Below are 17,304 nucleotides of genomic sequence, written 5' to 3' on the forward strand. Positions count from 1 at the left end.
CCAGAGTTGACCAGAATTCCAGATAAGAACACTTTTTTTTCCTAAGACCCTAATTTAGATACTGGGGGTGGGTGGGTAGTGTGGTTCAGGGGAAGCATAGATGAAACAAGATTGGACATGAGCTGATAACGCTGAAGCTGGGTGATGATTACATGAACTCATAGATTATTCTCTGTAATTTTGCTGAAGTTTGAAATTTTCTATTAAAAATACTAAAATGAGAAAATTCAAGTCTCTCACACAGACATAGTCTGGCTGGGACATTTGGTATCTGACTCAAGATACTCTTCTGGGCTTTCTGCATCAATCCTTGAGTCAAATTAATCACCAAAGCTTTATCCTGGATGGACCTCATTAACTTAGATCCCTGTGGAAAAGTCTTTATTCTGTTACCTTTGAATATTACATCCTTTGCTTTTATCTGGAGTGACATAAAAAATGGCCTCACAGAGAATGTTTCTGCATTTTTTACACGTTCACTGCAAAGGGATTACCTCTTACATTCTTAGATTTACACACTAAGATTGGAGGCTTGATCTGTTTCAAGTGCAATGTTTTCAGCAAAAGCCCTTCATGAGTAGTATCAAAAAATTCTATCAAGAAGTACATAGTGACTTTTTGCCTCTCTTTTTGTGATGTGGCACCATTAATGATCTGCCCAGATCCATTATTTCAGGAGGGGTTTGTAAAATGACAATATTCTAAGTCTATCATTTCTTCTTTTATTAGCTGGAAGCCTTCCATAAGAGAAGTCTTCCCTAGTAACCCTAGAGTTTCTCTCCAGGGAGCATGACAGACATGATTTAAACCTGGAAAATGCCAAGGAAAGCTAGCCTTACCAGTTGCCTTGCTCAACCTCACAAGCACCTCAGTGACTCTAGGTGGCTTCTGAAATGCAGAGGACTGCCTTTGGACGATACCATTTGGACGAATTTCTATAAATATGCCCCTGAGAGCATAGGAGAATACGAGTAAATAGGGCTGTCTACTTAAGCATTCGAGTTTTCTCATAGCAACAATGCTAGTTTGGGCATACGTTTTTGAGTTGTTTTTTTAATTTTCATTTTTGTACAACAGAATTGGTTGTATACTGAAGCCACTTTTTGTTGTTGGCAGTAAAGCTACTGCAAGGCCAAGTGATGAGAGAAAGATTGTGGCTATGGTGTGCAGGGTAGAAGCTGTGACCAGGACATTCTAACACACCAGGAGTAGTATACACAGTGGAAAGGTCTTGAGTCAGCACATCTGAATTCAAATCCTGGTTCTGCCTTGAGCAAGACATTTGACTTCTCTGATCCCCAGTTTCTTCAACTGTAAAATAGGGTTGGAAATTGTGACCTACCTTTCAGGCTTGTGCACATTTGAGGTAACAGAAGCCAAGTGCTTTGTCAGAGCTGGGCACAGAATAGATAGATATTAGGTAAATAGAGGTCATCAGAGTAACTATTCAACCATTAGAGTAAACAGTTAAGTGAGAATTGGTGCCTATCCCCAAATCCTGTAGTGTATCAGTCAGGGTTCTCCAGAGGATATACGTGTGTGTGTGCACAGAGAGAGAGAGAGAGATGGGTTTATTTTAAGAAATTGACTCATGTGATTGTGAGGCTGGAAAGCCTGAAATCTATAGAGTAGACTAGAAACTCAGGCAGAATTTCTATGTTACAGTCTTGAAGCAGAATTCTTTCTTCTCCTGGGAACCTCTTTTTTGTTCTTCAGGCCTTCAACTGGTTAAATGAGGCCCACCCATATTATTGAGGGTAATTTCCTTTACTTAAAGTCAACTGACTATTACTGGTAATCACACGATACCTTCACAGCAACATCTAGACTACTGTTTGACCAAACAACTGGGCATAATAGCCTAGCTAAGTTGACACATAAAATTAACCATCACAACTACATAATCACTTCCGGTGGCAAAATAACTTCTGGGACCTTCACTACTTCTGGAGCAATCAGATAGGCTACATTTGAAAAGTGTGCAAGCTTTGCAAAACATGAAGGCAACTAGCTAGGCAACCATCTAGTCAGCTGCCAGCAGAAGTTGGAGTTCCCACCATGCTCCCAGAAGCCATTTGGTGAGAAACTATATGTCTAAATTGTGTTTTTCTTGGTGTCTAAAAGCTAGTCTCAAGGTCTCTCACTGAACTTAACTGCATTTTAGTTCTTTAAATAGAAACATATAAAGGTATTTGAGCTTAAACTTTCTGTGGCTTCCTTTGTAATAATGTGTTAGCAACACCAGGTTTTAATTTTAGTTTTCTAGCAGTCTTCGTAATACCACAAAATAGGGTGATCAGCCTTCTAGTTACTCAGGCTCGTGACAGGCTAACTGCTGTCACTTCCTCGTCTGAGCATGGATGGAAGAGGGATGGGAAAATGCTCTTAAGGCAGGTGCAGTAGAGCTGGAAAGCTCTTTAGAAAAGTAATTTATAAGAAATGTTGGGAACTCCACTTCCCACCTTCAATCTATAAGTAGCTTAGGTAGCTTGGTACCATTTTCAGACAAATGGGGTTCACAGCTCCCTAACAAGGACCCCTAATCCATCTTAGCTTTTTTGTTCCCTTGATTGGGCAATGGCAGGTATGAGCACAGAGTACGGGTTGTGATATTGAGGGCCTAGTCTAAGATTTCCAAGTCCATGTTGGTGACAAATATGAAGGTCACAGAATTGTGGTGGGATTTGGATTCAGACTCCAGTTTGCCAGATTCAGAAGTCAGTGGTCGTAAATACTGTATCTTAAAGAATACCAGACTAATCTTGTTAGGGGGCTGAATAACAATGGGGAGAAATAAGTTCTCCCCTCCTGTGTCAGGCTTAAGAAATGTGCCACTGATACTGAGACCCGTGGGACAGACTTCCTGGTGGTTCTCCCTACGTTCCTTTGCTTCATTACCAAAAAAGAAAAGAATTCTGTATTCCAAAAATATAAGAAAATTAATTTTCAAAAGTCCAAGGCCCTTGTAGATCAATGTTAAATTCCAGAACGAAGATCAGCAAGTCAGCATTCTTGTACTGGGAGCCCCATCCGACCCCCATCCTGGAGAAGAATTTAGTCACTGAACGGAGGGTAAATTTTAGTAAACCCACAGTCAGGCATAATTCAGTTATGGCTGGGTCAAACAATATTGGTTGGCTAGGTCTGGCTTGTCTGAGCTGAGCTATAGTAAAGCTGTTGTTGTCAGTTGCCATCGAGTTAGCTTTTTCTCATGGTGACTCCATGTACAATGGAATGAAATGTTGCCCATCCTGTGCCATCTTCACAATCATTGGCATGCTCAAGTCTATTGTTGTGGCCACTGTGTAATTTGAGTGCATTCCAACCTAGGGGGCTCATCTTCCAGCACTATATTGGACAATATTCTGTTGTGACCCATAGGTTTCATTGGCTAATTTTTGGAAGGCAATAACTAGACCTTTCTTCCTAGTCTGTCTTAGTCTGGAAGTTCTGCTGAAACCTTCCACCATGGGTTATCCTGTTGGTATCTGAAATATTGGTGAAATAACATCCAGCATCATAGCAACACATAAACCACCACAGTTCGACAAACTGACAGACGGGTTGTGGACAGTAAAGCTAACCACTTCCTTTTTAGCTTGGGAGAGTATGAACTTCCTCCAGACCAACTTAAAGAAAGCGACTGGATACAAGTCCAGTCAAGTGATGTTACTGCTCTGTGACAAGGACGATCAAGAGGTAATATAAGAGGATATTAACTGGAGAAGAGATTTGGGTAGAAAACACTCTCTGGGATAAAGTGGCTGGTGTTATCAGTTAATGGAAATGCCACCTGAGCAGGTTTCTTAGCTGGCACAGGATTCCCAGTGACGGAAAGTTCAGAAAAGATAGAGTTGGAGGTACATCTGGCAAGAATGTCATTAGAGTGGAAGTATTGATATTTTGGCTGTGGACCTGTGAGTTGATCAATTTACTTAGCAGACTCAAACTAGCCCTCTCTGGTGTCTGTTCCTTCTAGGTAAGTGAAGTGGGGCAGGATACATGTTCAGCAAGCTTTTACCGGAGCTCAGCCTAGGTTAACAGGTAAGCACTTTGATTTTTTTTTTTCCTTTTAATCAGAGTTGGATTCTGGATTCCAAACTTGAAGAGTCTATTTATATCTTCTTTGTTCTTCAGCTTCCTTACTATAAGTAATAAGAATAACAACCTCATGGGATTGTTGTGAAGATTAAATGAGATAATATATGCAGAGCAATTAGCAAAGTGTCTGGCAGAGGGTAGCCATAAGTCAGCAGTTCTCAACCTAGGCTGCACACTGGAAGCAAGGGGAACTTTAAAAAATTATTGCCATCAGGCTCCTCTGAAGACCAATCAAATAAAAATCCCCATGATTCTATGCAGCCAAGGTTGAGATCCACTATACTAAAAAATTATTATTATTTTTTGCCCAGAAAACTCTTTCAAGAGATAGAAAAGTTAATATAATTAGAACACTTTGGTGGATTCTGGTTAACTTCTAGACAAGTTCTGCATTGTTAAGTACTGTTGACTTCCTTTTGTATAAAGAAGTAACTTAGAAAAGGCACAGCCACCTCTGTCTTATAATTCCTGTCAGATATAATCTTAGTTCTAGACAATTTCCCTTGTTTCTCATGCTTGGAAACAGAAATGGGAAGATATGGGTCTAAAAATCCTCATGAAGCTCTTCCTTATTGGGATGCTGGCCCATCAAACCATGTACAGGTGAGTAAGTGGGACTCCAGCGATTCAATTAAGGATCCTGTGCTGGGCCTCCTTCTGAGCCTTGTGACAAGGGAGACTTGGAGGTGCCTGATCAGTCATTGGTAAACCTATAGACCTCTCCTAGCATAGGGCCTCCATCCTTCCCTCCTTCTTCCTCTGCATAGTAGGCTTCTCCTGTGTACTGGCTGAGGCCGGGGAAGTAAGTGGACTGCAGCTGTGAGATTTCAGTTCTTGTGTTTCCTCAAATAGCAGTGGGAAAATTCCAGTTATAAGATAACAGGGATTTTCCAGCAATTCTCCTGGGTTGTTACTGGGACAAGGCTTAATGTTATCCTGAGTGGGAAGACCAAAAGGAGGAAAGTGGCCTCTTGGTCTCCTGAGTGATTAGATTTAGTCCTGTAGAGAGAAAATAGTCTCCCCTTTTGGGTGGGTGATGAGGTCAATGGGTTTATTTAGTATCGAACTGGATGAGCTGAAACCCTGTGTGAGAGACTGAGGGGCCATTATGGTCACATTGTCCTTTGTTCTTCCTTCTTTGCTCAGGGCAAAGGTAATCTTCATGTACTGAAATATTCTTATTCACATTTTAAAAAGTAAAACAAAAGAGGAGATCAAATGATAAATATAGTAAGTAAAGACACATATTTAAAGGAAAAGGAATAAAACAATTTAAAAACAAAACAAAACAAACACCTTTGATAATAAAACAAATGATCTGACCTGGAGTGACTGGATTAAAGTGACTGAAAATGTTTAGCTTATGTCTTGTGCAGTCATATCAGGGTGGGATTGGTTGCATGGAATAATAATTCTTCATTTTCTTTTTGGTAACAGCTTTATTGAGATATAATTTGCATTCCAAACAATTTACCCATTTAAATGTACAATCTAACATTCTTCAGTATACTCACAGAGTGGTGTAACCTATCGTGCAATTTTAGAAAAATTTTATCATATCACCCAAAAAACAAATTCTGTACCCTTTAGCTATTATCTCAATAACTCCATCATTCCCAGCCCTTAAAAAAAAAAAAAAAAAAATCCCTTAGCAACCATTAATCTACCTTCTGCCTTTACGAGTTTGCCACTCTCGGACATTTCATATAAACGGAATCATATAGCATTTCACTCTGTGGGTCTGGTTTCTTTCACTTAATATAATGTTTTCAGGGTTCATCCATGTTGTAGCATGCATCAGTACTTCATTCCTTTTTATGACAGAATAATATTCCATTGTGAGTGCTAACTACATTTTGTTTATCTGTTCATCAGTTGATGGACGTTTGGGTTGTTTCCACATTTTGGCTATGAAGAATAATGCTGCAATGAACATTCACATACAAGTTTTTGTGTGTACATACGCTTTCATTTCTCATGAGTGGATACCTAGGAATAGAATTGCTGGATCAAATGCTAATTCTAGTGAACTAGATGTAAGCAAAGACTCATGTTGGTGAAACCTGATAACAAATTAAAGGAGACAGACAGGTCTCAGAAAGCTGCAAGATTACTGTAGTTTCTTGGAATTTAAAGAAAACCCAAGGTCAAACAAAAAGTTCAATGGACTGTGAGAAAATATCTAAGGGAAGAAGAGCATTTTGTTTGTGCCACATCCAGGCTTCATGTACAAAATCAAGCCAACTTCATCGTTGTCTGGGACATTCCTGCAGAACTGAATTCTCCATGGTGGGGAAAAAATTAACTTCCATTGCTGAAGAACATTTACTGGCAGATAAAGCACAGGATCCCAAGTCAGTGTTTTTCATAGAAGAGTCCATGTGATTACCTGTATCAGAAACGTGGATCCCTGGGATGCACCCCACACTGACATACTGAGCCAGAATCTCATAGTGTAAGGGTAAGGCCCAGTTTTAATAAACTCTCCTGGTTTAGAAAACTCTAGAAGGCGTTTGGCTAATATACGGCTGATGATGTAGAAACTTACTAAACCATCCCATCTGTGAGATTCTTTAGCAGTTACACGGCCTGGTTAACCAAAGTCAGATCAAGGGTCTTGCCTCCTGGGAAGTTGCCTGGAGGAGCCATTGATGGATAGAGTTAAAATACTACTAGAATAAACAACTGAAAACTGCAATCACTTCTATCCAAGTAATGGAAATTAAAAAAAAAAAAAACTTTACTAGCCTCAAATTGTCTTTGTTGGCTACTCTTAGGAAGAACACATGAGGCTATCAGCTAAGATTTTGAAACAGCATTATATATGGCTCAGTGTTCTTACCTGGAAGCAGTGATTTATTTTGTTATCTAAACTTTGAACCCTTTTACGATTCCTCTGAAGTGTCCTAGCCTGGAAAACTGCAAAGACAAAAGAACAAGTAAAAAAACAAAAAACAGAAACAAATACAAGAGCTACAGAAAAGTGGGAGCTGGTTTGCTTAAATTTGTCAGAAAATGGACACTGTCCTGGCTAAAGAAGTAATTAGGGAAGATTCTGCTTCAGCTTAAAACATCCACTAAGAGGAAATTAGTTTCACCTCATTCTATTAAATAAATATGGGACAAAAAATATAAAATATTGGTATGTTGTTGTGTGCTATCAAGCTGATTCATAGTGACCCTGTAGGACAGAGTAGAACTGCACCCTAGGGTTTCCTAGGCTGTTTTATATATATGTATAATCTTATTTTGTTGTTGTTGAGAATACACGCAGCAAAGCATATACCAATTCAACTGTTTCTACATGTATAATTCAGTGATATTGATTATATTCTTGAGTTGTACAACCATTCTCACCCTCCTTTTCTGAGTTGTTCCTGCCCCATTAACATAAACTCATTGCCCTCTAAGGTTCTTATCTAATCTTTCCAGCTGCTGTTGTCACTTTGAACCAACATAAACCAAAAATAAAAAATAAAAACCATTGCTGCCGAGTCGATTCCCACTCATAGCGACACTATAGGACAGAATAGAACTGCCCAGTAGGGTTTCCAAGGAGTGGCTGGTGGATTTGAACTGTTACTACTTTTGGCTAGTAGCCATAGCTCTTAACCACTGTGCCACCAAGGCTTTGAGCCAATATAGACAGTTCTTAAAAGAGCACAATATTTAAGGCAGACTTTTTTTTTTACTAGTTAAGCTTAACTATTACTTGGTTTTAAGAAGACCTCAGAGGATATTTTTGGTTTAAGTTTTAAAGAGTTTCTCAGGGCAATAGTTTCAGGGGCTCATCCAACTCCCATGGCTCCAGAAAGTCTGGAGTCGGTGAGAATTTGAAATTCTGTTTTGCATTTCCCCTGTTTTGATCAGGATTACTCTATAAAATCTTTGATCAAAACATTCAGTGGTACCTAGGCTGTGATCTTTATACTAGCAGATTGCCAGGTCTTTTTTCCTGCAGAGAGGCTGGTGGGTTTGAACCACCAACTTTTTGGTCAGCAGCTGAGTGCTTAACCATTGCTCCACCAGGACTCTTTGTGCAAAATCACTCATTTGTCTGGGTTCCCATTACCCTGGGTTGAGCCCATAGGTAATCCTGATTATTTGAAAACTTGGAATGAAAATAGTTGAAAGGAGTTCAATTCTAAAAAGTATTTGCTGAATACCCATAACAATGTTTCCGTCCTCATTAACAAGAGCAAGACAGACAGTAAATAAGCAATTCAGAAATATTATTAGGTGAAGCTAGCATGTTGATGGAAGACTCATGGTAAAATGTTCCTCAAATACATGATATACAACACACAGATTAAATACATATTAAAATGCAAACCCTCGTGATCTGCTTTTGAAAAGTCACAGCCTTGAAAAACCCATGGAGCAGTTCGACTCTACTCTGCACACACGGGGTCTCCAGGAGTTGGGTTTGACCTGACTGTAAATAACAGCAGCAACAACAAAATGCAAGTACATGGTAAATGGAAAAGTTTAGCACTTACAGATCCCATTTACCTTAAGCATTAAAAGTGAAAATACTGAAAATGTAACATTTTTAATTTTAAGAAAAATTCCAAGTTTTTATAAAATTTCTGTTTGGGAGGCTATCCAGACTTTATCCCTTGCTAAGTCATATTGCCCATAAATTAAACATTAGTGATATATTTTCTAGGGTTAATGTTGGAGAAATGGTCATAAAATTTTTATAGACAAAAGTGCTGAAATGTTTACAATGTCATGAAGCTCTTAGAAACATTTGCCCAAACCCTTTTAACTGTTTGCTTATTTCCATCACATAAATCATCGATGCCTTCTTTTGTCTGAAAAAGGGAACCAGTAATTTTTACCATTTATGTTTTCCCTGTTATTCATATTTTGGAAACCCTGGTGGCATAGTGGTTAAGAGCTACAGCTGCTAACCAAAAGGTTGGCAGTTCAAATCTGCCAGGTGCTTGTTGGAAACTCTATGGGGCATTTCTACTCTGTCCTATAGGGTCGCTATAAGGTCGGAATCGACTCAATGGCAACGTTTTTTTTTTGTTTGTTTGTTATTATTCATATTATTACATTAGTACTGAACTATTGGACTTGAAATATCTCATTTTTGCATGAAAATGCATTCCTAAAGTGCAGAGAGGGCGGAACATACCTGTTCTCGATCTTTGGATTTAATCAGGAAGAGTATATAAAAGATGAAACACGTAACTTTGCCAAGTTTCAGAACCATGCCAACCTGTTATCCCAGAGAGTGCAGAAAAAGCTTCTGTAATTCAGAGAAGTAATCACCTATTGGGGCCGTGGTGGTGCAGCAGTTAAGCGTTTGGTTGCTAACCAAAATGTCGGCAGTTCGAATCCACCAGCTGCTTCTTGGAAATCCTATGGGACATTCTACTCTGTCCTACAGGGTGGCTATGAGTCAGAATCGACTCGACGGCAAGGGAGGAATCACCTATTAATTTCTCTGATGGGTGGTTTTGGCCTTTTCAAAATTTAATCAACCTGATTCTCTGGCTTGGACACAATGGCATAAAATGTATGAGGGCATCCCAATTTAGAAACTCGGCTCCATCTACCATCTTCCAATAAGAATGGTGTTCACACAGAGGATTTTCATCCTATGGATTTTTTATCCACATGAAGCTGGAAGGGAAATAACCGAGCAGATCCTATAGTTGTGGCAAATAGATTGGGCTTTGAATTTGACAGATTAGGGTTGGAGTCCTGATTCTGTGGTCATAGGCTATGTGATTTAGGCAGGAGGTGAAAACTCTCTGTGACTTCATTTTCTTATCTATAAGTTGGAATCTACCTCACAAACATGTTGTAAAGATTAAATGAGAAAACATAAATTTTTAACTGATATGCCAATATGCCATGAACATAGTTGTACAACATGGCTAAAAATCAATAACATGATTAAAAATAATGCATACATGCACTTTTTTTTTTTTACTTTATAAATTTAAAAGTACTTTTTACACATGTTATTAAAAAGTTTCCAAAGAAGACGCAAACTCCTTTCGGGGAAATGCCGTGAGATACTTGCCATTGATTCCAGGAAGTGAAACACTCGGCAAATGGAAGCGATTTGATTTTGTAGAACAAGGTACATTAAAAAAAAAAAAAAAAAAAAAGGAAGGACAGAGGTGCAAGAATTTGAGAAGTGCTTAGAGTCACTGACCTTATTTCCATAAACATAGAGATGTTGGCTGTGAGACAAAGGAAGGAGGACCCTTCGTGGACCTGCTGGTTTACCAAGTGTGCTAACCACCAGCATGCGATTAGGCAGTGGCGTAGTGGCTATGAACTCTGCTGCTAACCAAAAGGTCAGCAGTTCTGATCTACCAGCCACTCCTTGGAAACTTTAAGGGGCAGTTCTACTCTGTCTTATAGGGTTGCTATGAGTCAGAATTGACTAGATAGCAACGGATTTGGGTTTGGTTTTCAGCTATGCTTAGGTTATAGGGGAGCCCTGGTGGTGCAGTGCTTAAGAACGTGGCCGCTAACTAAAAAGCCAGCAGTTCGAACCCACCAGCTGCTCCTTGGAAAACCTACGGAGCGGCTTTACCCTCTTACAGAGTTGGTATGAGTAGGAATCGACTCAACAGCAATGATAAAGTAAATGAGGTCTATTCCCACCACTGGCTTACAGCCATTTTGAAGGCTTCTTATGGGATCTGGGAAGGAGGGAGCCCACCTAGAGAGTGGGTTGCACTCTTGTGCTTTTACTGTGCTACATTCATAACAAGGGGACAAATGGAAAATACCACCCAGCTCTGGAGGAGCCCAGAAATGAACGTCAGAGGGGTGACAGAAACAGTACATTTGACACAAAAGACGCTAAAATGACATTGATTCTCAGTTTGGTGTGGATTCCCAGAGTCACTGAAATTTGGGAATTAGGCTTAGTTGTCTAAAGGAGACCTGGACTTAAGAAATCTGCAGGTACGGCTTTTATTTAACCAGAAACCTCATTTTGAATGAAAAGAACAATACGTTGCTCTTAGATGAATCCATTCTCTGAATTATGAAAAAATAAAGAGATTTGGTTTGTCTTTGGGGAAAGGTAACTGTTGTTTGTTTCCTGTTGACTTTGAAGGGGACTCTTGAGTTTCAGAAGCAGGTACAGCCAGATTGTGTCTTTGGTTGTACCTTCTGAGTCATTTACGATGTCCCTGTGGCAGGTTATCAGTGAACTGCGTCATTACTCAGACTTGATGCCCTGTGCTCTGCCTTTTGTGTCTGAGGTAGTGGTATCTACACCAATATTTGTCAATTGTATTTTCCGTGCAGACACTACGCTAAGTTTCGGGGGTGCAAAATGTGAATAAAACTGTCTTTGATATCATGGCACTTGAACTCCAGATAGAAATACTTGAAGACACAGAAAATTTTCACTTTAACTTCTTCTTGTCTTCTGATTTTCTTATCTACGTTCAAAAATTTTAAAGCCTGCTTTGAGATGTCCTGGATGTGAATTAACTTCCTTTGGTACAAACCCATTTCTTTCCTGGGATGAATGTAGTGATACTTTTTATGACTTCTGATGGTTGCTGAAAATCCATAAAGCACAATTGTGGTTAATGTTTGACTGAATGTGAAGGGAGAGGCCAGGGAAGCAGAGTGGCGCCGAGGGAGCAACCCCCGGGAGACACTCAAGTCTCAGCCAGAGCCTCAGCAACCGAACGGAAGAAAAGAACTTTTAACAACCGTTTTGCCATTTACTTACAGAAAGGTAAGGGTTGACATGTCTTAACTCTGTCGATAACATTTTTCTTCAAGAACAACAAAATAGATGGTGTGCACGTGTGATGCAGAGCAGTGTTACATAGCAGTGCTGGGAAGGGTAGTTTACTCTTGGTGTGACCGGTTTTGCTGACAGGGCACAATTTCTTCACCTTAAAAAAAATTTTTTTTTTTATTAATCTATGTATTGACTTGACTGCATTAGTTTTTTTTATTTTATAAATTGATTTGACGAAGTGGATTTGGTTGAATCAACTTTGGTCATGGAATTAAAGGGAAGATTGATTCCTCTGGTGTTTAACACATATTAGACCCCTTCTTTGTGACTGCAATTTACAAGAGTCTAGCCGTCGACGGCACTGGGAAAGAAAGAAAGCTATAGGATGATCTGGGGCTCTTGCTATTCTAGGAATCGGGGTTGGAATCTCATTCTCACAAAGTGTGTCATCTTTCAGATGTGGTCTTTAAAGACTGGGAGTTCTATGTACTTCTCAGATCTTAAGAGTCTGGGGACTAAAAGTATTGTTTGGGACACCACTGGGGAAAGGAAGCATATAGGAGAATAGGGGCCCCCTTTTTAAAGTACTAAGTTAAGAACTGAAGACAGAGAGAGAGAGAGAGAGACAGAGAGAGAAAAGAAGGGTAGATGTGTGTTGGTCAGCTTTTGGTGCTCTTGTGACCTCGTTGATGGATATACCATTTGCTACTGAGTGCTTATCTTTAAAATATTAAGTCATATGTATTTCATTTGTGTCTTGGGTCTAAACGCTTGTTAGAATATGGAGAGAGAGCACCATGATTGTCAGAGGAAAGATGGTAAATGTCCCAGGAGCAAGCGGACCAAAGTTTCAGTCTCTGCCTCTGTCTCCGTTCTTTCTTTATTCCGGATGACTTTTTGGGGATAGTCAATCTCTATGATGCGGGATACAGTGAAGAAGATTGGAAGGGCAATGCAGTCTCTGATATTTTCTTGTTTTTATTTCTCTTCAAAAATTTACACAGCAAGTGAGGCATAGTTTGAAAGAAGAAAGCATTTAATTTAGAGGACAAGGAAAATGGACATTCAGCTCTCACCAGGAAACAAAACGAGTGCTTTACTGAGTGAGGGTTTAGAGTGGAAAGAAGTTTTGGGTTGGGCAGATGGGTTAGGTCAGTTTTATTATATACCAGCCAGCAGGCACTGAGCAGATTGATCAAATCCCCTGGACCTTAATTTTTTCTTCTAGAAAATGGAGATACTTGCCTAACTGGGTAGTTGTAGGAAGTAAATAAAGAACTCAGTACATTGTTCGGCATGTGGTAGACACTCAACTGATGTTAGCTCTCTTTTCCACAAGAAGGTTTCAAGTAGTGATTCAGGTCATTGCTGAGACATTGCTGTTTCATTATCTAGGGAAAAAAACAAAACGCAAAACAAGCCCAGCAATGTTACAATAACTACATCTTCCATTGCATAAGAGAGCAACTAATTTTATATAAAGGAAGTGGAATTCAACAATATAAAAAGAGAATGATAAAACTATTGGATTTTGCCTTTTTTATATAAGAGGCATTTAAAAGCCCCTCTAAACAAAAAACCAGTTGTCCTCAAGTTGGTTTTGACTCGTGGTGACCCCATGGGTGTCAGAGTAGAACTTCGATCCATAGGGTTTTCAATGACTGATTTTTCGGAAGTAGGTGGCCAGACGTTTCTTCCGAGGTGTCTCTGGGTGAACTTGAACCTTCAGTCTTTCAGTTAGCAGCAGAATGAATTAACTGTTTACACTACCCAGGGACTCCAAGGCCCCTCTAGTGTTTCCCATAGAAGCCTTCAGGTTAGGTGTGGGGGTGGCATTCTTTGAAACTGTTGAAGATGACCCCTAAGAAAAGTCAACGTTGTTCAAGGTGAAGGTTGTATTTCCTGTACTTTGTCCCTTGTCTTATAAAAGGCAGATTATTTGCTGGCAGCAATGCAAACTCTTGTTCTGTTGTCAAAGGTGCTTTCTAGAGAGTCCCCACTTTTCTTCATGCCAAGAGAGAAAACTCTGAGAAGGAAAACTGAGGCAGGTCATGCTCCTTTCTCTGAAGGCCCACAAATAAGTGCTTTTACAGGTGCTATTTTACATGGGAGGAGCCCTGGTCGTGCAGTGGTTAAGAGCTTGGCCGCTAACCAAAAGGTCAGCAGTTCAAATCTACCAACTGCTCCTCGCAAACCCTATGGGGCAGTTCTACTCTGTCCTATAGGGTCACTATGAGTCGGAATTGACTTGTTGGCAACAGGCTTGGTTTATTTTATTTTATTTTACATGGATGGATGTGTATAGATTTATTTGTTGGGATAAAACCACATTCACTCGGACATCCCTGGTGTCAAATTTGTAATGGGACTAGTTGTTCTGTATGCTATCCATTAATTACCTAAGCAAGGAAAGCAGGGCTGGGGAATATCTATTATGAGAACAAACATGAATGTTTACTTACATTCATTAATTGGCTGAAGCATTGATAATACTAAAGTTGACTGTTCACTAAAGTAACAGACAAGTTACACTTATTGGTTGTGTATGTGGTTCAAATAAAACTTAATTTCTCTTAAAATATATTATAAATCTGACATATTGAGTTCTCTCATCCATGATATTCTGAATCAGTAATCTCTTACCCTATCTTAATTATTTAAAAAATTAGGACTTGTAGTTCCTGAGTAAGGAGTAAAAAAAAAAAAGAGTAAGGCAGAATCAAAGTGGTAGATTTGTGCTCTTAATGAAGGCTTAAAATAGGTTGCACAACATGATTAATGTAATTGATATCATTAAATTATACCCCTGAAAAATGTCAAATTGGCAAATGTCGTGTTATGTATATTTTTACAACAATAAAAAAAAAAGAATACTTAAAGATGAAAACATCTTCCCCATATGGAGGCCATCTAGTCTACTGGTTCCATGCTTGGTCTCTGCAGACAGACAGACACCTGTCTGTTAGCTTCTCTAAGCTTAGTTTCCTGCCCTGTAGGATGACAACAGGACCCATCTTATATGATTGCTGTGATGTTTAATGAAATAAGTTGTCCACGGTGCTTAATTTAGCAAGCATTCAATAAATGTCAGTCTTTGAAAGTTTCAGTTATCAAAACCTAACTCATGAGTGAGATTTCAGAATTTATTTATTTTTTTTACCTTTCTCTTCTACCTTTCCCAGTTGTTGGTCATGATTAATGACAGGAATCAGAAGGGTAACCTGCCATACTTGAGGATAACTTAAAATATTTGTCATTAGAATCCTTTCCTCAGGGCCATTTTATAAATGAGGTAGTATTACAGTAAGTTTTTTTTTTTTTTTTTTAAGTCCTTCAGTGTCTAAACTCTATGGGATGTGATCTACGTTAGTCTTGCCTCATATGGAATTTCTTAGGCCACTATGTGTGATTTTATTATCTTTGACAAAATGCTCATCTGTAATTTATCATACCTGAAGAAATGCTTTTCCAAAGATAATTAAGCCAACCTTTGACTAGAAATAGTGATTCTCATCCTCTTCCTTAGCTAGGGAAGCCCCTTGTGACGTTGTTCTGATAAATATGGAGGACAGTTACCTTTCAGCCAAATAATAGATTGGCCTATAAAATAAACAATAACACTTGTGAGGAATATGTTCCTTTAAACAATCAACTATACAAGCGCAAATGGTCAACATTTACCCAAAAGCAAGGATGAAAAGACAATGAGGGGTAGGGAAACTGGATGGAAATTGTGAGAGTGCTGACACATTACGGAGGTTGTAACCAATGTTTCTGAACAATTCGTGTATGAACTGTTGAGTGGGAATCTAATTTGCTGTGTAAACTTTCACCTAAAACACAATAAAATGTTTACATATATATATATATGTGTATACATATATGGAGGACAGCCCTTCCCCTGCTGCCCTTCTGGGGTTTCTGAGGTATAAACCTACAAACCTCAGGGACCTGCTTGAGACATCAGGTGGGACAGCCATCCACTTGTCCCCATGTCTGTGCCTTCCTTCCCTTTGACCTACTCTGGACCATCCTTCCATTCAGGCCTGGGATGATGTGTGAGACTCTGAGGAGAGAGCTGTTCTCTCACTGACGCTTTCCTTGTTCACTTTGGGGGAGTGCTGGGTGGAACAAACCTGTTGCCATCTAGTTGATTCTGACTTATAGCGACCCTACAGGACAGAGTAGAACTGCCTCATAGGGTTTTCAAGGAGTGGCTGGTGGACTCGAACTGCCCACCTATTGGTTAACCGCCAAGCTCTTAACCACTGTGCCAAAAGCCAACCAGAAATGCGTATGAGCACATCTCTCAAAATATTCCTGAGAGCTTATCATTCTTTCCTTTAGTAAGAATTATGCTAATACAGTCATGCACCACACTACGTCTGTTCCAGCAACATCCGGCTGCATTTACGTCCGTGGTCCCGTAAGGTTACCTTTCGTTTTATTCCGAGAATAACAAAATAATATGGTGAAAAATATGGGTCTTGCTCCTCTTCCCCATCCTCATTCATTCCAGCTCTCAGGTCCCTTAAGTAATGTGCGAGGGGGAAATTGCCACCTACCCCGGGCATGGTTTTGGTCTCTACCCGCCGTCCCCCCCATCCCCGGGGCCGAAAGGAAAGGCCCTGGCTCCAGCAGGTAAATAAGCCAGCGGGACGCGGTGAGCTCCAGGCACTGCAGGACAATTCCTGGTGTGACGCTTCCGGGCGCAGGAGAGGCGAGCCCAATTACTTTGTTATTAATTCTCATTCCGAGAATAACAAAGTATGCGGGGTTCGCACAACGTCCAAATCACATAAACGTCCTATTTCACAGACTGTATAGTGGAAGGTCTAAGGGGGCAGTTCTACTCTGTCCTGTAGGGTCACTATGAATCGGAATAGACTGGACCGCAACAGGTTTTTTTGTTTTGGTATAGTGGATGCTAAGCCACGCATGACTGTAATTTGTATTTAAATAAATCCTATAAATTTTAAGTTCTCTAGGGGAGTCATCTATCCTCCCATGAACCCATTTACCCTACCACGAACCTATTAATTAAAAAAAACAAAAAATAAGAAACCCAGTTACCAGTGAAGTCCATTAGCATTCACAGCGACCCTACGTGTGTCAGAGTAGAACTGTGCTCCGTAGGGTTTTCGGTCGCAGATTTTCCAGAAGTAGGTCATCAGGCCTTTGGTCTAAGCTGTCTGGATGGACTCCAACCGCCAACGTTTGGTTAGCAGCTAAGAGCACCAATTGCTTGCGTGTTGCCTTCGAGTTGATTCCAACTCATGGTGATCCTGTATGCACCATCCAAGGACTCCTGGAAAAAAGAAAAAAAGAAAAATTAGCTCCAATTTTGTGTATGTATAAATCCAAATTTTCATATGCTGAAAGACTGGCCTATCTCTATTGCTAAGTTTAGGGAGAGAAAGCAAAAGTGTTTATTACATTTATGCGTATGTTGGAGGTGGGTC

General features: G+C 39.8%; 1 protein-coding gene across 1 annotated transcript in view; it reads left to right on the forward strand.

Annotated features, from left to right (window-relative positions):
- The first annotated feature begins 16,414 nt into the window (after window positions 1-16,414).
- The window catches only part of CDH17 (cadherin 17), a 68,841-nt gene continuing 67,951 nt past the window's right edge, over window positions 16,415-17,304 (forward strand). Inside the window, exon 1 of the mRNA XM_049853898.1 lies at window positions 16,415-16,609. Coding sequence (XP_049709855.1) covers window positions 16,415-16,609 — 195 coding nt within the window. The remainder of the gene's footprint in view (window positions 16,610-17,304) is intronic.

Source organism: Elephas maximus, chromosome 15 (assembly GCF_024166365.1).
Source record: "Elephas maximus indicus isolate mEleMax1 chromosome 15, mEleMax1 primary haplotype, whole genome shotgun sequence".
Taxonomy (NCBI): Eukaryota; Metazoa; Chordata; class Mammalia; order Proboscidea; family Elephantidae; genus Elephas; species Elephas maximus.